Raw genomic sequence first — 21,030 nt, forward strand, 5'->3', positions numbered from 1 at the left:
CAGGAAGCATGTAACCAGTGCCAACAGAAACTGCACCCCTTTTTCTTATCGGTAACATCAATTTTACAGCTGACACTTTATATTATCATTGGGTTTGTCAATAATCGACAGTGCTACACTGGTGAGACACGAGCCACTCTTCTGTCATTGGCCTTTGCTGCTGACTTCTTTGCTTTGCACAGTAGGCATAGTGCATGCTTGCACATAGCTGATTTTTATTTTAAAAGATAACTGACTTGATGCACTACAAGTGCTTATGGGTTGTGCAGAAGTAATCAGCTCGTTAGTACCTGTGGTTGTGATTTCCATTCATTTGGTTAATTTGAGCAAAAAATACTTATAATAACAATAAAATATAGAAGCACAAGTTTATAGTAACTTATTCACAGGCACCTGGTGTAATACCTCTCGCATTATTCTAATGATACTCCTTAAACATATCCTCTTGCTTAATAAGATTGCACATCCATTTCGCTCTACCCTATGTTATCTATGGAATGATTGGATGTTTAGACATGATTTGAGTTTTGATTTCCTTAGGTCAGTTTCAAAGGTCCTTGATTATATTGTTTGCTTTATTATGCATGCTCCATGTGAGGTCATTCACTAAGTATTATTATTACACGCTCTATGGAGTCAGCAGACTCATCGCAGGGAGGTTCATTCAACTGACAACATATTTATCATATATGTTATAGAATCTTAAAATCCTTAACATTCCTTACATTAACAACACATTCTGGTAATGTGGTCCCTTCACTGGCAATTCTCTATGTAAAAAATCTACTCCTCACACCTCTTCACCACACTTTTAGATAACCTCCAGGGATGACCTCTGGTTCTTCCCCTCTTTTTATAATTCCCTCTGGATTAATCTGATAAAATCCCCTCACTAACTTTAATGTCTCTATCATATCATCTCTCTTCTTCCTATCCACCAAATTCTGTCTACATTTCTTCAATCTCTCTCTCCATAGCCAGCATTCCAAAGTCCCGATATTGTCTTAGTCACTTGCCTCTGAAACCTCTCCAATGTCTCCACATTACATTGAAAACCAGGTGACCAGATCTGAGCACAATAGTACAAGTGTGGTCTGACCAGTGCCTTATACAGTGGCACAGCTACTTCCTTATCTGTATATTTTAGAGTACTTCTTATCATAGCAGCAATATGATGTGCAGCTCTTGCAACACTAGCAATATGCCCTCTTAACTTCATTCTACTATCAACCATCTCCAGACTCTCTAATCTCATCCACTTCCTACAGTACAGCACCATCGATATAGTAAAAGTTTTATATTTCTGCACTCCAAAATGCAACACCTTGCACTTACTGATATTAAAATTACATCCCCACTCTTTTGTCCAAGTAAAAAGTCTATTTAAATCTTCCTGAAGGGAATTAACATCAGCAGTGCTACTTACGAGGATGGTCTGAAAAGTTCGCGGCCTACCAATTGACTAACCTTTGCCAGCTAAGGTTGGTCGATTGGTAGAGCCTCTGCTATTAATGGCTCACACAAAAAGTTAAGCAAGTTTGAGTGCAGTAGTAGTTGGAAGGGGTTCAATCGTTCGATGCTGTTGGCACACTCTCCCTAGATGAGTCTTTGGACTCCCTGGAGGTGTCACATAATAATAACAATGAAAAAACGAATTCAGAATTTCAAAATCATTTTTATTTTTCAACATAATCTTCCTTAAGACTAATATATTTATTCCAACGATGCTCCAGCACCATTATTTCATGCCTGTAGTGGTTCTCAGTAAGATCTGCAAAATACCCCTCTACAGCTGTAATCACCTCTTGATTCAAAGAAAAACGCTGACCAGCGAGGAAGAGTTTTAGTTTTGGGAAGAGATAGAAGTCAGAGGGAGCCAAATCTGGGGAATAGGGTAGATGTTCCAACAATTCATAGTGCAGATCCCTTAATTTTCCCATTGCCAAAACACCTTTGTGGGCAGGTGCATTATCCTGATGAAAGATTATTTTTTTCTTCTTCAAACTGGGTCTTTTCTCATGAATTTATTCATCTAGTCTGGTTAAAAGATTGGAATAATATTCTCTGGTTATTGTTTTACCCTTTTCAAGATAACTAATAAACAAAATGCCTTTAGCATCCAAAACATTGATGCCATGACCTTTCCTGTTGATGGAAATGACTTCATCTTCTTTGTGCTGAACAATCGGCTTCTGTCCACTGTTTTGACTGCGATGCGTAATGGTGAATCCAAGTGTCATCCATAGTAATAAATAAATGAACAAAATCAGTTTTATTCTTGTTAAAATGCTCCAAGCACTGTCCAGAGATTTGCATGCGAGTGCTCTTTTGATCTGTGGTGAGCAAGTGCAGCACCCATCTTGCGCCAAGCTTTTTCATTTGCAATTCGTCATGAAAAATATATATCCTACACATTCTTTTGAAATGCCTATAGTCTCAACAATTTCATGCACTTTGACTCGCCGATCATCCAATACCATATTGTGCACTTGGTCAATGATTTCTGTTGTTGTTACACTTTTTGGACATCCTTCATGTGGATCATCTTCAAGGCTGGTATGGGCGCGTTTAAACTTGCCAGCCCATTTCTTAATTGTCAAAAACGAAGGAGAAGAGTGCCCATAAACTTTTATGAACTATGAATGAATTTCTTTTGGCGTTAAACCTTCTTTTACAAAGAATTTTATAACTGCATGATACTCAATTTTATCCATTTCAAGGGATACAGACAACATTTTTGCTTCATACAGCTGTATAAAACAAACTACTTAATAGAATGACTTGCAATTTCACATGGGTGCTTATGACCGATGTACCAACTTAGAAAAAAAAAATCTTGGCAATAGTGTTGCCATCTATGGTCGAGGTCGAGAACTTTTCAGACCACCCTCGTAGATGCTTAGAGAGTGATCCTGGCTGGACTGCTTGTAATAGAACAAATGATTGATCAACAAACTTTGTAACTGGTCTGAGAAAATCAAAGTTTGAATTATGTGTAAACATCCAGCCATTCCACAGTTACATCATGCACTGAAAATTCATAAGGAAGATATTCTGTTGAAGTATTATGTTAAATGTAGACACTACCCATTCTCCTACATATCTTTCCAAACATTTAGTTAAGTTACTAACTCCATGTGTAGAAAAAAACATGGATCAATTCATGATCCATGTTTTTTTTTCAACAAAATTCAGGATATCAATTTACATCTGAAAGATATCCTAGCAAATTTGGACGTAACAAGTATTTTTACCAAAGCATTCTGGGAGGAGATGACACTATTATTAGAAAATATTTTTCTACCTAACACCATCAACCCTTTTCAGACTTTATCTAGAGAATATGTACTTCAAATCCAAAGACCGTTATTATGAATACACAGAAGGCCTAGCAGTGGGGGCTTTGATTTTTCTGTTGGTGATGGAATTATTTGAAAAAGAGGCCATCGAAAAATTCCACACAAAAGACCAAAATATGGCTTAGAGATGTTGATGCTATATTTCTTGTATCTGACCAGGTTTCAAAGCAATACTTTATAGCTTTATAAACATCCTAAATAGCTTAAATGAAAGTTCATTTCATGGTAAAAGTTGAACAAAACAGAATACTTCTTTTTTTAGATGTTCTAATCTCAGTGAATGATCAAAACAGTCTCATTTGCAGTATACAGAAAAAAACTTTCAACAGCGGAAGATATTTGCATGCTACATCACACCATTGTTCTACCCAGAAGCAAGGTGTCAAAAATATAGTTAAGACACAGCAAGCACAACAAGTGACAACAACAAACAAGAAAAATAATTTTTTTTTTTTTAATTATCCCATGGTATTATTACACCAGATCATGGAGGTCAAATTCATGTATTTTATTCAGCACCTTTTCTGGGTTGTTATAAAGTTCACATTTAGAAATATTCATACAAGTTAGTAAATGCATTGCTGATGCTTTCTTGATGTTACAGATTTTTCAGATTATTATTATTATTATTTGATACCTCCAGGGAGTCTAAAGACTCATCAAGGGAGAGCACTTGCTGTATAACTCTGTCTCCACCATTCAATCCACCAACTGACCTCAACTCCAACAACGCCATCTACCGCTGACCACCACTAGTTTTTCCACAGACTTCCATGCTCACGGTGAGATTCAAACCCGCAGCCTTTTGGCTGGAGAGCGGATACACTAACCAGGCCAGCTTTTATGCCACTGCTAAAAATGCTTGAAAATGGTTTAGCTCAATGAAGTACTCCTAAAGAATGGACTGAATGGAATGGTCCTAGATATCATATTACAAAGATCATCACATTTCAGCACATATACAGTCTGCAAACTACAGAAGTGCCATTTCTATACCTTACATAAAAAAGTCACCAGTAAGATGGCTGATGTGTTCAAGCAGCACAATTCGAAAGTTGTCTTTACACCCACAACAGTCTCCATGATGCCGACAGACACCAAATCAGCCTCATTTACCACTTAAGAGAGCTGTATATAAAATTTTCTCCATGTGCAGCATCTGTTATATATTGGCCAGATGGGATGCTCAGGAGATCAGGTACTTTGGCACCTCACAAAATGTGCCATATACTGAATTCAATGGCTATGTGCCTAAATTACTTCTGAAATGCAAAGTCTGATATTAAACCAACTTTGAGCAGCATACATTAAAGACCTGAAAAGCGAACTAGGTGATAATAGACATTACACAACAAGTACATGTTTGTTTCTCAACATGATGTTCGCTTTCAGTTTAATGGCTATTCTATATATGGTGGGTTATGTTTTAGAAATCAATCTGCTAATACAATTTTTTTGTCAAATGTACATTTTATTCCTGATGTGTGCCGAAGAATGCAAGTTACTGATCGAATAGTTTTTGTTAGTCTTTTCTTCTCATGGTTCATACCTGATATAAAATCGATCCATTTTTGTTTTTATATAGGAGAGGAGAACAATACTGTTGTTAAAATTGCTGTTGGAACAGTAGTTGGAATTTTAATACTAGTGGCAATTGTCTCAATAACTATTTACTGGAAAGTGAAAGTAAAATCAACATATTCAAATCAGGTGTCATTTGATAATCCAACATACATGAAGGATACTATGACAATGCAGGTAAGATCTTATTCTTAAGGTAAAGTTTACTTATATGATTTTTTATTACTATGAAATATATAACTGCAATTTTTAGCTATTTTGTAAATCGCAGATGGACAACTTGAATTTAAATTGTTCCAATTGTATTACTGTCATCATTACAGAAGTTCACTATATCCAACAAAGTTAGTCATATCACACAAAATTATTTACCGCCTGAACTCTCTCACATAATTCATTCCATCATCTATTATCCATACAAAAGCTACTTATTTCTTTCTCATTTAGGAATGTATGTTATGTAACGTTTATGATAGGCATAATTTAAAATAACTTATGGGAAGAGGGAAAGTTTTGTTTGCAAAATATAGATAACCAATAATAAATAGTACCTATATGCATTGGTGGTTAACCATAGAGAGGAGCTTATCCTTTGATCATTGTCAGTCAGATGATTCATCTCGGCATGGCATGAACACATCTAACTGATGAAATGCTAAGTGAGCAAATCATCTTATACAAATTGTTGTGCTTGTGTGTTTTTATTTATATTTCACTGTTTTCTAAGAATTTTTTTTTATTCAGTAATGATTCTTATGAACAGTGTAAATATTTCTTTACATAGTAATATATACTTTAACTATATATTACTATCATATACTATTATATTATATATATATATATATATATATATATATATATATATTACTATTACTTTAGTAATAGTAATAATGGAGATGTGAGTTCAATGTTGCAAAATGTAAGGTTTTAAAATTTGGAAAACAAAAATGGGATGCAAAATTTATGCTTGGTGATGATATATTGTTGGAGGTGGAGAAAATAAGAGATCTGGGGGTGATGTGGATAAGGATCTAAAATTTAGGGGACACATCGCCAAAATTGTGAAGACAACACAAAGGCTTCTGGGAATGATGCAGAGGACACTGATGTGTAGAAGTAGGGAGATTCTTGTTCCATTGTATAAGGCTTTGATTAGGCCACACATGGACTATTGTGCCCAGATTTGGTCACCTGGTTTTCAGAAGGATGAGGAGATGTTGGAAAGGGTCCAGAAGTGACTGACTAAGGTAGTTTCTAACCTCTGGAATGTCGAGTATGAGGAAAGATTGAGAAGATGCAACTTGCAGAGTCTGGTGACAGGAGGAAGAGGGGGAGATATGATAGAGACCTACAAGTTATTAAGGGGTTGTTATAGGATCAATGCTGGAGAGGTTCTACAGAAAATAGTGGGAGATCAGGGGAGAACCAGAGGTCATCCCTGGAAACTGTACAAAGAGGGTGTGAGAAGCAGGTGTTTTTCATGCAGAGTTGTGAATGATTGTAATGCCTTGCCTGAGAGTGTGGTGTCTGCAGAGAATTTGAGTGTGTTTAAAGCATGATATGATGAGCTGTGTGTATGATAAAAGGACCTCCTAGATGAGTCTTTGACTTCATGGGGGTCTTGGGTAATAATAATAATAATACATAAATTCACATTTCTATACAATTTTAGAATTATTGCAATTACATTATTACATTATTTTACAAGTTGTACATGATGTCATGTCTATGCTAATATTTTGTTGGAGATCACCAGACAGATATTTTCTTATAAACATGAGAATTTTGCTCATTATACCTATTTTTGAAGAAGGCTGAATTAAAATGTCCCTGTATAGTTAAAAACATCCCTCCCCAACAGACACCATACTGCAGGCGCATGAAAAACTTTATTGCATCTTTTTGCATTTAAGAAAAAGCTTTACTGTATCACTAAATATAATAATAGACAATTAGAGGTTATGTACTATATTATCATTATCTCAATACTCCCATGGAGTCAAGCACTCGCCACAGGATGGTCTCTTTGTCATACTGTGATGTAAATACATTCAAATTCTTTGCATACACTACACTCAGGCATTGCATTCCAATCATTCACAACTCTCCATGCAAAAAAACCTGCTTCTCACTCCTAGCCCCTCCAACACTTCAACTACAGCAACTGACACACAGATTGGAGCTATAATTTGATGCTTGAGTTCTGTCAACTCCCTGGCACTCCTTCAAAATATGTGGTGATATATCAAAGTCCCACAGCCTTATTAACATCAAGTTTGCTGAATTCCCTATATGCCTCTTGCTCACTCACAGTCAGTCTCTCTTTCTCATCATCCACTGCTCTCAAACTCTCCATGATGTCAAATTCACAAGAATGAAAGACTTTTATGAACTGCTGATTACATATCTCAACTGTATCCTATGGAACAGCTCTCCTTATATCATTTTTGTTAGCTGTATATTTTTTTGCTTTCAGTGTAGTGAATGAGTAGAATAGTTTGCCAGAGTCTGTCGTGAGTGCCACAGCAAAGTATGATAGATACTGTGTAAATGTTGGATAGTTCTTGACGTGATGTTTAAGGCCTCCCTCGATGAGCCTAAGGACTCCTTGCAGTAACCTGTAATAATAATAACTCCCTAGGATTTTTTTTTTGGTGTCATTAGCTAACCACTGCTCATACTGTTCTCTGTATTTCTCATGAAATTGATTATTACTACTCGTGTTATGTTGCCTCCATAATGCCTTCTTCCTCTGTATTGCATGCTTAATATCTTCATCTATTTCATCTACCTTATTAACCTTTTGACCCCTTGGAATACATTAAAACATTGCTTCTTTCAGATAGTTCTTGAATATCACCTAAGTAGCATTGATCTCCTTTCCACCCAACTCCTCATGCCATGCTATAGTTGCAAATTGTCTCCTGAGCTTCTCATAATCACCAGCCTTATAGTTTCACATATACCCTTTCCTCACATGGCTGGCAACCACATCTCACTCTCAAAAGTTGGAGAGAGATCTGATAACTCATTTATAATGACAACCTTTTGATGAGTATGCAGATTTTTTTCAATCAAAAAATAAATATGACAAATGATAACTAACACTGGGTTTTAATAAGGCATAATATATAGACAGTTAAATCTACTAGTTTAACTACATATGCTAGTAGCTTCTTTTGGGTTAGGAAGAACAAATATATATAAGCAGTAAACATGAACCATTACATAACTAAAGCTGAATATGTAGTAACCATTACACAAAAGTAAAAAAAAAAAAAAAAAACATGCAGCATGGAAGCTAGCATAGGTCAGTCATTGTTCAGCACATATGCATGATAGTTAGCAGAAAAGTTGAAAAGCCAAATGGCTATATTTTCTGGCGAAGTTAATTAAATTAAGGGGATAAAAAAACTCTTGTTATTTTACAGCCAGTATGGCTGTCATACTGGCTGTAAAATAATAAGGTTTTTTATCCCCTTAATTTAGTTAGCAGAAAAGTTAGTCTGATGTGTTAAAAGATCTAATAATTTACATAATATCATTTCTTGGTTTCTGTTTAGAGTGCCATGTGAGTAGAGAACCATCATCGCCGCTTTGATGTTGCATGTGCTGAAGTTATCTTCTATGCAAGGCATGAAGGCTCTTGTCCCATTCGATATTGTGGTGAGTGTGGGATAAGCGGAATGGCAGGCTTGAGCTGTCTTCTCTGTTGTTACTGGCATCTCCAATATGCTCTTTTTCCAGAGCTTCTAGATGTTTGCCCATGTAAGTAGGGCCACAAGAACATGGATTATTGTAAATTCCAGGATGTTTATTGAAAGGGTTGTTTTCCTTAGGTGAATATATCAGAACTTGTATAGTGTTATATCTGACTCATTTCTTTGATTTATATTGTGTGTTCTCTGCTTATATCACTTATCTTATTTATCCTTTTCACAATTATATCTATCCACACAATTTTGGCCGATTCTTAGAATGATTACGCATATTAAATAAATTGACAAGGGACTGACTTCTGAATAGAGTCCGATCCTCAGCAATAACGGTCTGGAATTACCTCCTAATCGGGTTCTGGCAATATTTATTTGTTCAAGCTACGCCAGCCAGATCCCTAGGTTAGAGATTCCTTTTAACAAAGAAGTAACCCTCAGAAAATATACAAAGTAAATCAATCTATTAATTACTCCTTATATCAATTTTATCTATCTCTCTTAAAACCTTTAGATTGCAGTCATGGTCTCTGTCATATATTTCTCTCCCGCCCAGATTCAAATATTAGCAAGCGGTGCATTGGATTCAAATCAAGGCACAAAACAGGTTAAGATAATCAAGATACATTTATTAGATTCAAAAGATTACACATTTACAATAAAAAAACACTCAATAGGAATAGAGTTATCCCAAGTTATAAGATTAGACATATCAACTGTAATTCACATATCACATCTAAGAATAGGCTCATTTCACTACACAAAATTCTAGCTAGCATCCTTTAAATATCTTTACTATCTTACACATATTCTTAAAACATTTACATTGATAATTCTATCGATCCTTATGGCAAATTAACTACTACTCATTCAGACAAATATTAAAGAAACAGCTATTTGGTTCTAAACACTGGTATCTAAAATCTCACTATAGTCCTTCATACAAGTTTAGAGTTATATAATCTAACATCTTGTTTCTTCCAAGACACATTATTCCATTCTTTGTTAACAAAGGAATCATAAAGGGTTTTACATTACCACATTCCTGTAACTTATTCCATCTATCCTTTCTTTATAATTTCCCTCCGAATGTTCGATCTCGTCCTTGGTGATTATAACTCATGGCTAGGTTTGGCCTTCTTTGTTTTGTCCTTTCATCGCATTCTCGACTGGAAACAGCATGGATTGAATCGATCCATGTGGACGTATGTGGCGGCCAGCTTCTTCAGGCTTACTCGGAAAGATACCTAACATTTCTTCGTCTATTCCTTCCGCCCGACATCATGAAACAGGCAGCAGAGAAATAGCTGCCCACTATCGACTAGACCTCGAAATGGAACTCTTTCCGACTCCACCAGAACTTCTCCAGCAACTCCAGATGAAAAATCCTAAAAAGCCCTGAACAGGGGCAGACAAACTCACTTTATACCCCGTATCTCTAGTGCCCTCTTTCACCCAAAACTTCCTCTTTTTTTTTTTGTGCCTGGCTACTACTTCATTCCTATCTTCTGTACGATTTCCCGGAAATACATTGTGCGCGTGCCATTCGCACGTAAGCAAGTTGCCATCGGCTACACAATTTATCCAAGGTTTGTCGTTAATGGACTTTGATCCTTCGTTATTATGCTCTAACATATATCTTTATAGAGAAACTTCTTACATTATAATCTTTTTACAAAAAAAAATGACATCTTTCACCTTTAATTAATATTACAAAGTTTGTATTAGTACAATTCTTTAAACAAAATTGGTATCTTCACTTATTTACAAGCATTTCCCCTTTTAGTTTTTTTCTTTTTCTTGTTAAATTCTGAATGAGATATTTCTTAGTAAAATATTTTCATTCAAAAATCAACAATGGGCATGAAAGCCACTCTTATATCATGAGATTTCAGGAGATTGATGATTTTGAGAGAAAGTTTGCCAATATAAGGGATGGAAACCGTGAATGTCATTGATCTGATGTGAAGAAGGAGTAGGGAATAGTAAATAGTATTCTTTGTACCATTTTCTTAGAAAATCCATTGCTCACAAATAGTTGGAGAAGAATGTAATTCTTCTTTTAGTGTTTCTTCATCTCCTGTAATAGAGAATGCCCTTTTTTTTCAGTATACGTATAACTGTTTAGACATTGTCTCAACTCAAATTATTTCCAGTGGAATGGAAAAATCTACAAACAACTATCTGGTCTTACAATCGGAAGCCCTCTATTTCCTCCACATGCTGACTTATTCATGGAAAACTTTGAAAAAGATTTTTTGCTATCTACAAATCTTAAACTATAGCTTTGGTGGAGATACATAGATGATATTTATAATCTGGAAACACAGTGTGGCTGAGTTACACGATGTTCTTTCATCTATTAAGATCTTCCACAATAATACCATTAAAAGTAAAAAAACATTACAAGAATGCCATAACCATGCCATATATTAGGGAAATATCAGAAAAAAAACAGATAGAACAGTATATAAATACAACATTAAGGCAATCTTCGAAACCTCCTGCAAAATTAAAAAGTATATGCAGCTCATCCAAAGATCCTCTTCCCTACCTTGCCCACCCAGGGATTTACAAAATTCAGTGCACCTGCAACCTATCCTACATAGGGGAAACAGGGTACACCATCCCAATAAGATAAGATGAACATAAATGCCACATTAAATTCCTCAACTATGGTAAAACAGGCCTGTCAGACTGTGCACTTCAAACATGTCACAGAATCAACTGAACGGCACCAGGTCCCTACACTGCACCAAAACCTGGTTTGAAAGAAGGTTCAAGAAAGCTTCAGAGATGCTGAAAACATCCAAATCCCAGAATGATGGATTAGTAATTCCAAGAATCTGGAGGACCCATATGCAACCTACATAGCATTCAGAACATGATGGCAGAACCCCAACACAAGAAAACCTTAACATAAGATAAGAGGACTGTAGTTCCACTACAAAACTTTATTTTTTTTATTTTATCATCTGTATATTATTATACTTAATATGAATTTAAATATGAATTTTAAAATATAATTTTAAAATTATATTTTAAAATTCTTAAAATGAATTTTAAGAATTTTAAATTAACATATATTTTGTTTTTTTTCACCAGAGGTCTGAATAGGGTAAACGATTCACAAAGCATTTAGATTTATCTTACTTCTATGTAGTGTCATGTAGCTTCTGTCCTGTGCACAGGGCCGGCAGAAGCTGGCATGCAGGTGCTGCTACAAAGCGGGTGCCGCCGCCAGGGCATGGTTCATAAGTTCATTTTTAAAAAACCAAATTTTTATCATAAAAACAAAAAATTCGTAGAATGATTAGAATGAAAAAAGAATAACTTCATTTTTAAGAAACCAAATTTTTATCATAAAAACAAAAAATTCTTAGAGGCAGCAAAATTGTATATTGCCACCTCTTTGATCAGCCAGCTGTTTTCAATTTTGCAGCGAGAGCAGGCTAAATGCTTGCCTGCAGATGTTGTGTCTACTGCAGTCTATCTAAAGTGAAACGGTGAACGATTTTTATGCGCAGAAACGAATTTTCATAAAAAAACTTGTTGCTAGTTAACCAGTCATATGGTATGCATCTCAGTAGGCTACTGACAGTAGCGGAGTGTGGACTATTATCTCTGCATCGTGTTGTGTAATAATTTCTTGTGGGTATAAAATAAGAAATGGAATCAAAAATTAAAAAAAGTTATCCGGTGCACAAAATCATAAGCGTCATGCTGCAAAAGAAGCAGATGTTAATAAACAAACTGCGACTCTTAATAAATTTGTTAAAATATTAAAATATTCTGATGCTGACTGTAACCAACTCGATACATCAGAAATCAGAGTTGAAGAACCGTGTGCATCATCCAGTTTTCATGAAAGTACTATTGCAACTATTGAATAAGATAACAAGATGCATGATTTAAGTGAAAAACAGGAGAAGATTTAGTTGTAGTTGACCACGAAACTAACACATTGTTAGTCTCTGTAAATTTAGAAGATCCAGGTTTATAGGGAAATATCGATGAAAAATTTCAATTAAAACAAATTGATAAGTTATTTTAATTGAAATGGGGCCTGTTGAAAAGAAAAATATAATATACCCCAGAGATACATATGGTCGTCAATTTGGCGACACGTAATAATAGATATATAATATCTATAATAAGTAATATTATAATAGAAAAATGGAAAACGGGGAGCTCGTGTCAAGAACATGGCTCATTTATTCCGAAACTTTAAATTCTGTTTTTTTGCTTTTGTTGCAAACTTTTCGCAACTACTGAATCAAGTAGTCTTGTAGAAGGTTATAATGATTGGAGAAATGCAAGTACAACTTTACATAGACATAAGACTAGTTTAACTCACATGAAAAATTTCTTAAAATGGAAGGAACTTGATAAAAATTTAAAAATCAACTATTGATTGCCAGACTCAAAGCATGTATGAAATGGAAAAGAAACATTGGACGAGTGTTTTAGACTGCTTGATTGAAATTATAAAATTCCTTGGTAGCCAAAATTTAGCTTTTTTCGGATCATCTGATAAATTATATAAAAGGAATAACGGCAATTTTTTAAAATTAGTCGAAAAGTTTGATCCCATTATGGAAAATCATATTAAAAGGGAACTAAAACGAAACAATAGAGTACACTATTTGATTAAAGACAGTCAAAATGAAATATTGGAAAGGCACTCAGGGATACAGTGTTATTAATTCGAAAAATCTAAATATTATTCCATAATTTTAGACTGCACACCTGATGCAAGTAAAACAGAACAAATGACCTTTATTATTCGCTTTGTTTCCTGTGACAATGGAATTGTCATGATCAAGGAAAACTTTTTAGGTTTTGCAGATATATCAGATTCCACAGGATATAGTTTATGTGCAACAATAATGGAACAACTGGAAAAATGGAACATTCCCATTGAAGACATGCGAGGTCAAGGGTATGACAATGGGGCAAATATGAAAGGGAAAAATATGGGCTCCAAAATTTGATGAAACCCGTTTTCCACTTTTGAACAAAAATCCTCGAGCTTTTTATGTGCCATGTGCTGAAAGTTTATTTATATTGCCATGTGCTGCTCATACTCTAAATTTAATCATTAACGATGCAGCCAAAGTGAATGCAGATACAATTAGTTTCTTTGCAATTATTCAAGAAATATATAATTTCTTTTCATTCTCTTACAAATGTTGGGCAATCCTTTTAAATTTCGCAAAAAAATTAACATTAAAACAGCCATCAGAAACGCGATGGGAAAGTAATATTAATGCAATCCGCTCTCTACGATGCACTTTTTGAAATTTTAAATAATGAAAATTTTAATAGTTACTAAGAATTTAGTAACTTGTAAAATGAAGAATTTTTTAAACTTTAACTTTAATTAAAATTCATTTTAATTTTGATTTGTTACATTTAGCGAACCAACATGTCGCTGTTCTGTCAAAATTTATTTAAGAAATTTCAAATAATTTAAATTTTTATTATTGTAAAAGACCCACACATGCCCAGATTGTTACAGGGGGGGTGCTTAGATAGAAATTGCATGCAGGCGGCAAAGACCCTAGCGCCAGTTTTGCCTGTGCATATGTATGTTTTCATGGTGATGACCTCGATACAAAGCTCAAAACATTGATTGTTATTTTCATAATTAAAAGTAAAGTAACTACTACAACACGTTTTTTTTTCTATAAATTTTTCATAGTGAATGCTGACCATTGTGTAACCTTAAAAGAAAGAATCTGACTAAGTATTTCATTCTATTCACCTCTTTCTCACACCATACTCCTTCAAAAAAAAAAAAAAAAGAAGAAGAACACCACTGCCACTATTTCCTTCTTGCATTGCTACCTTGTATGACATAGCCTTTTTTTTTTTTCTGGCATCTATAGCACTCCACCTCCCTTTTTATCTGTCTTCACAAAAAACATCATACTCTTCTATCTCTATTCCTGTCCTCATATCATCCTTATTCAGCCATGTCTCACTTATTCGAACAATTTTTGTTGGAATAAGTGAGACATTTAGATGTGGCTTTTCCATACCCTCCTTGAGCTATTTCTTACCCATCCCACAACCTACTTCAAATCCAACTGTTCTCCCTATATTCTAGGCCCTACCATTCACTTCTTCTTGGAGCATCAACCTTTCTCGTGCTGCATTTCCCTGTTCACCCTGAGTCTTCCCATTTTTCTGTTTGTCTTGCACCTTCATTTTCTCATTCTCTGTAATTCATGCTACCCACTTCTTTATTCATATGCATCACTTTAATCTCTCCTTCCTTACTCTCCAGTTCTTTCACATTGCTTCATACTTGCTTATATTCATTCTCTAAACTTATTACTCTCTCTTCCAGCAGTAGTCTTAGCAAATGATGCACACCAAAACCATTCAAGTGTGGTCCATCACTCTTATTTAGTTCAGTTCATCCTTCAAACTCATTCCGTACATGAAAAACTGCACTCCTTTCTCTTCACACATTTGCACCAGCTTATCATTCATAATCCTTGCTCTTCACTGTGATACCTGTCTAAAACACTGACTACCTTTCCTATCACACTTGTTTTATCCTTCTCAACAACCTTCTGAAAATTGGTGTAATTTGAAACAACTAGAAAGCAAATGATCATGTATAATGAAAAATAACTGCCCTCCCACAGAAACCATATGCTGCATACAGGTAAGCAAACCAAGTTTCACTGTAACATCAAACACTGTATCTAGCAACTGATTTCAGATTTTCGGTTACAGAAAATATGGTTATAGCTGTTCTAAATCCAGTCATGAGGTGTAGAAACCAACCAATGCATGTAAAGCAAATAAAGATTTATATATAATTATACATAACTTAAATCAGAATTTCATTGGAGATTTTCTATAGCATTAAGACAGTTTACAAATAAAATTTAACTTCAAATAAACTAGCATGCAGTATATATATATATATTAAAGACATTGTAAAACATGCCTGCCCAATGTAGAAGGAAGATACTAAACTATTAAGTAAGTTTTCACTTGAGGAGAATATATGTGGAGACTGCCCAGCATTAATCACATTCTACATTATTCTCTTTCGTCTTGAAACTTCCATATGCCTGCTGAACTCCCACACCAGGAAATTAGCTAAGGCTTATTTTGTGTAAGCTGCTAAATGCAACTAAATCACATTTCTAATTTGATTCAACGACATGAAAGTAAAGTTCGTGTGTAGAGGCTTAAGTGCTGTGAGGACATCATGTTGGAGGCTTAATGGATTTTTTACAACACTCAAAAAGGAATTAAAATAGAATTTAATACTTCCTATATTTCGTCCTAGTCACTAGGACATCTACGGGGATTACAAAAACAATTAATGTAACATGCACACAAATATGGTTGGGCTTAGTATTGTATGATATTTGTGTGCATGTTACATTAGTTTGTTTTTATAATCCCCATAGATGTCCTAATGACTAGGATGAAATATAGGAAGTATTAAATTCTATTTTAATCCTTTTTGAGTGTTGTAAAAAATCCATTAAGCCTCCAACATGATGAAAGTAAAGTATTGAATGGATAAAAAGTGGTGTGGCTAGTTTATTATGAAAACAGAAAATCACCCATGTCACAAAATATCAAGCTTTATTTTTTTTGTTGGAACAAGTTCTATATATAATTAGAAACTAGCAAAGAACTTCAAAAAACTATGTGGGATTACCATAAATTCCTAACAGTGTGAAATGCGCTATCGTCAATATTTTTGTCTCAGTAAATCTAGTCTATATTACAGCAATGGCAAAATCCCAGCTTGTGATTGTTCACTGCAGCTTTTGAGGCACTTCAGATTTTTATTATTATCATTACAAATTTATTATTATCATTACAAATTCATAAAAGATAGAAATACAATATTTTTCACACTGTGTCTACAATTATACTATATATTAATATATTTATCTAAAATTTATGTAGATATTTTTAATAAGTACATGTTTTAGAAAATATCTTTTGACTTGCAAACTTCTGAAAAATGTTCTGTGCAGCAGGAGTAACTCTTGGGAAATAGGCCCAAGAGTTACTCCTGCTATATTATATTTTGAGCTGAGAAATGATGAGAAACGTCCTATAGAAAGTTAAGTATAATATTACACTCAGCTCTGTTCAAAGCAGCTGAACACCAACTGCAAAAAGCTGCTCTTTATAAATTGCTCATGAGGTTTTGCAAATATGCTGAAAGAAATGTTTTTCTTTTTTTTTTTTAAATGCAAGAAACCTACTTAGTGATGTGAACTGCACTTGTTCAATAGACTTTCTTGTAATTTGATACGAATCTTCACTATTAGTCTGAACAATGAAAATGGTAGTGAATGGTAGAATAGTAGTGAGACTGTCAGTATGGATGAAATAGCATGTGCAAAGTTCAATGATGAAACTTTTTGGCAACTCTAAGTCATTTTTGGGGAACAAACTTGTAGGCAGCACTGATCCACAATGGAAACCTCACCACTCCATTCACGAACTGGAATTCATACATACTTATATTAACTTTGAGCACTACCTTAACTCTGCAAAAAATGAAAATATTATTATTATTATTACGGGCGACTCCAGGGAGTCCTTAGACTCATTGAGGGAGGCCCTAAACATCATGTCCACACAACTATACGCCATTCTCACAGTATCTATTATACCTTGCCATAATATGTCATAATAATAATACACCTCCGAATCAAAAAAATTGAATAATCAAAGAAAATGTGTTGAATGATTTGCAATTCTAATTTATTCCATAGAAAATAATTATTACCGATTATGAATTAGCATCATCTAAATCTACGTACTTTGTATATTATATAACAACCATATAAACATAAAAATGTAATATAAATTATAAGAAAGCTGTTATTTGAAAACATTCGCAAAATTAAAATAATTTTTAATGCAGTTCAAAATATTAGAATATTCCAAATTTTTCCGATTGGTTTTGAGGAGAGCATACCGACTGATATTCCCTTTTCAATCATTTCCGACACCGTAGGTGACGTTGTAGCTTTTGCCCACAGAGTATTCCTGGTGAGATTTTTACAGGATAGTTCACCATTGCTCTCCCCCTCCCCAATTTTATCCAGGCTCAGGACTGGCATATGGCTGGGATGTATTCATGACTGTAGTCCATGTGCATTCAGGAAGCTGGTTTGCAGGAGGAAAAACCCCACATAAACTAGGGAGGAAAACACTGCTGTCCATGCCCAAGACCGGCTAACTTGGCTATGTCTGAGAAAGATCCTTAAGCTCCTCATGTTGGCGATGGAAATCGAACCCAGGACACTTCTTTCCCAGGCATATGATGGTTGTGAAGTGCATAGCCACTAGGCTAACCGCACGGACTGAGGAAAGCATAGAAATAGCATATATTTTAGTAGCTGCAGGACTGACTCGTGCAAGGAATCGTTTGCGCGTGGGTTTCAGTTAATGATTTGCTAATCATTGGTCGAATGAGTGACATATCGAAAGCTAAGAAGTTTCGAAACGTATGGTGTCTCTACATTGCTTTCCATACAAATTGCAACTCTTCTGTCCTGTTCCTTATAATTTTCATAATGGACATCACCCTTATGAACACTATATCTCTTCCACAGAATCACTTGTTTAATAAGACTGACATCCATTTCATTCCTGCCCTATTTATTCTTCTAACTCTAAGGACAAATTCCAATATTGCATCATTTAAGTATTTTTTAAATATGTTCCAAGCACTGGCCATGCAATACACCCATAGAAGGCACCAGTTAAGAGCCCACCTTTTATATTCAGATGAAGATGCCTTGGTGACCAAGCTGAAATATTGGCTTAGTAATCTAATTAACTAAATAAATTTAGTTACTTAATTATCTTCAGATGTTTGTGTTTTCTCCATTAAACATCAAAATAAGTACTAACCAATTTTACCACTTGCCATTCATATTAAACTTTTTGCCTATCTGCTAACTCTGTAGAAATTTCAAATCTGCCCAACCTCAAAATACTGCATATCATTATATCATTATATATATCCATAAGGATATGTGCATTGCATTGCATTATGGGATCCTAAGGCAATTGATGTGAAATCTTTAGCCTCTATATACAAGTAGACCAGTCGTAAAGTTACTTCATACACAAACTTTGTTTTGCTTACACTTGGATAGGATGAAAACAAGTGAAAAAACTTTCAACTTAAAATACTGCTTTCTGCATTTGGGAAAGTACACCAAAAATTATCCTAAAATTCTTATGCTGTTTCAATACCTGACCCCCTCTCTTTCACCAACTCACATCAAGTCCCTGGGATTCCAAGATCAATGCACAAACCATATACAGGCAGCCATCGATTTATGCCTCACTTCTGTTACTAAAAACACAAGCGTAAACCGAATCGGCGTAAAATGAATCCAATTTTAATGGGAGGTACAAAGTTATGTTCCGTGCAGTCAAAAAATATGCACATGAAGTATGGGTAACATTATTATATTTAAAGCTTTGATAATACATACATACATATATATATTTGTTAAAATAAAATTATTAATAACGAAAACAAAACAAAATTATATACAAAAAATATGAAACTTCGAAAAGATATTACATATTTCTATCTTGAAGTTCCTGGTTTCAGATTGCCTGCATTTTTTTTGAAAAAAGCATCCAGTGTTAACTGCCTAGATTTTCTTTTTCTTTCTTTAAGGAGTTCAGTGCAAGATCAAATAGATGCGATTACACTCCTTTTTACGTTCGCACTCCGTTCCCAATCGTGGTGCATTTCGCAGAGTTCATCCGTCAATGTCTCTATGCTTGCAAGGATATGCTGTAAATTGGCCGATTTTATATCTCTCAGAGGACCTTCTTTGTTTTCTTTCTCCTCCTTTGGATGTTGACCTAATTGTTCAACTAATTCTTTTAAGTCTTCATTGGAAAGCAGTTTATCATGGCTCTCTAAGACTTCTGTCACATCTTCAGCTGTAATATCGTCCAATCCCCACCTCTCACACAAGCTTGGTAACGTCTTCAATAACATTCTCCTCTTGCTCTAATTCCTCAAAGTCGTGTATATATGCTGGAAGAAGTTTTCACAATGCTCCTTTTAAACACTTTGCTGACACTTCGTTCCAAGCTGCCTTGATGTTGTTAATGCCCTTCAAAATATTGAATGACCGCCAATAGTCTTTAATAGTTTTTCCTGAAGTGTCCAAGACTCTTATCATTTCCATAAATGTTATATGGAGGTAATAGGCTTTGAAGATTGATATAATCCCCTGCAAAGGCAATGTTGTGTTTGGGGGCATGTAAACAACCTTGACATCCAATGGTGTTCTTACTTCAACAAGGTTTTGAGGATATCCAGGAGCATTATCCATACAATACCTTGGCTGGCAAATCATTTTCTTTACAGAAGCGAAGCACGATAGGACAAAAATAATTTGTGTACCAATCTATAAAAACATCTTGTGTAACCCAAGCTTTCTTGTTCCATTTCCAATAGACTGACAGCATGACGTTTAGACCCTTGAAGGTGCGTGGTGTCTGTGAATGGTACACCAACATTGGTTTAAGCTTCAAAGTTCTGGAGACATTTGCACCAAACAAAAGCGTAAGGCTATCTTTTGCAGCTTTAAAACCTGGAGCGGAACGTTCTTCACAGGAAATGAAGGTGCGTGATGGCAATTTTTTCTAGTAGAGCCCAGTCTCATCAACATTAAAAATGATATCAGGAGGATTACTTCCTTGTTCTACACAGTCTTGAAATTCTTTAGGAAAAGCAGCTGCTGCCACAACATCTGCACTTGCCACCTCACCACATTTTTGGCATTAGTCAGTGCAATCTCACCAAAAGTTGTAGGCATTAGTGAAACTTGGCTGTCAGTAGACGATGTGGTCACTGGAATTGAATGTGATGGGCACAGTATTTTCAGGGAGGATAGAGAAGATATAACAGGGGGAGAAGTACTGTTGACGATAGCTGATGTGTTGCAGCCAAAGAAAGTAGTATATCAAGATGATAGACACATGAATGAGAGTTCATTTGAAGCGGTCTGGTGCAAAATAGTGACCAATGCAACCAAATATACAGTTGGATGCTGCTATAGGCCAGGGAGTACAGGGGAAGATATTGAATTCATGCATCAGCAAATTAGTGCTGGTTTAGTGATTATTATGGGGGATTTTAATTATGGTGATATCAATTGGAAGGAGGAAATATCACGTAGTAAAAAAGGAAATGAAGTTCATACATCTTCTATGATTACTTGAAACAGCACATAACTGAAGGGACAAGTGGTGTGAGAGTGTTGGACCTGATTATTGGTTCAGAGGTTATATACATAAGTAAGGTGTCCTCATTACCTCCATTTGGTGAAAGCGAT

The 21,030-nt window shown here is 35.0% G+C and overlaps 2 protein-coding genes across 2 annotated transcripts in view; one reads left to right on the top strand and one right to left on the bottom strand.

Moving 5' to 3' along the window:
• LOC150104547 (Ig-like and fibronectin type-III domain-containing protein 1) overlaps window positions 1-21,030 on the top strand; it is a 548,674-nt gene that overhangs the window by 493,021 nt on the left and 34,623 nt on the right. Inside the window, exon 26 of the mRNA XM_090395576.1 lies at window positions 4,945-5,117. Coding sequence (XP_090251702.1) covers window positions 4,945-5,117 — 173 coding nt within the window. The remainder of the gene's footprint in view (window positions 1-4,944; window positions 5,118-21,030) is intronic.
• Window positions 17,125-21,030, bottom strand: part of LOC150104548 (TNF receptor-associated factor 5-like) — a 132,973-nt gene continuing 129,067 nt past the window's right edge. The window contains exon 5 of the mRNA XM_090395762.1: window positions 17,125-17,166. The gene's annotated coding sequence lies outside the window, so the exon portion shown is untranslated. The remainder of the gene's footprint in view (window positions 17,167-21,030) is intronic.

Source organism: Typopeltis vanoorti, chromosome 7 (genome assembly GCF_054136105.1).
Source record: "Typopeltis vanoorti isolate ZY-2024b chromosome 7, IOZ_Tvanoo_1.0, whole genome shotgun sequence".
Classification (NCBI taxonomy): Eukaryota; Metazoa; Arthropoda; class Arachnida; order Uropygi; family Thelyphonidae; genus Typopeltis; species Typopeltis vanoorti.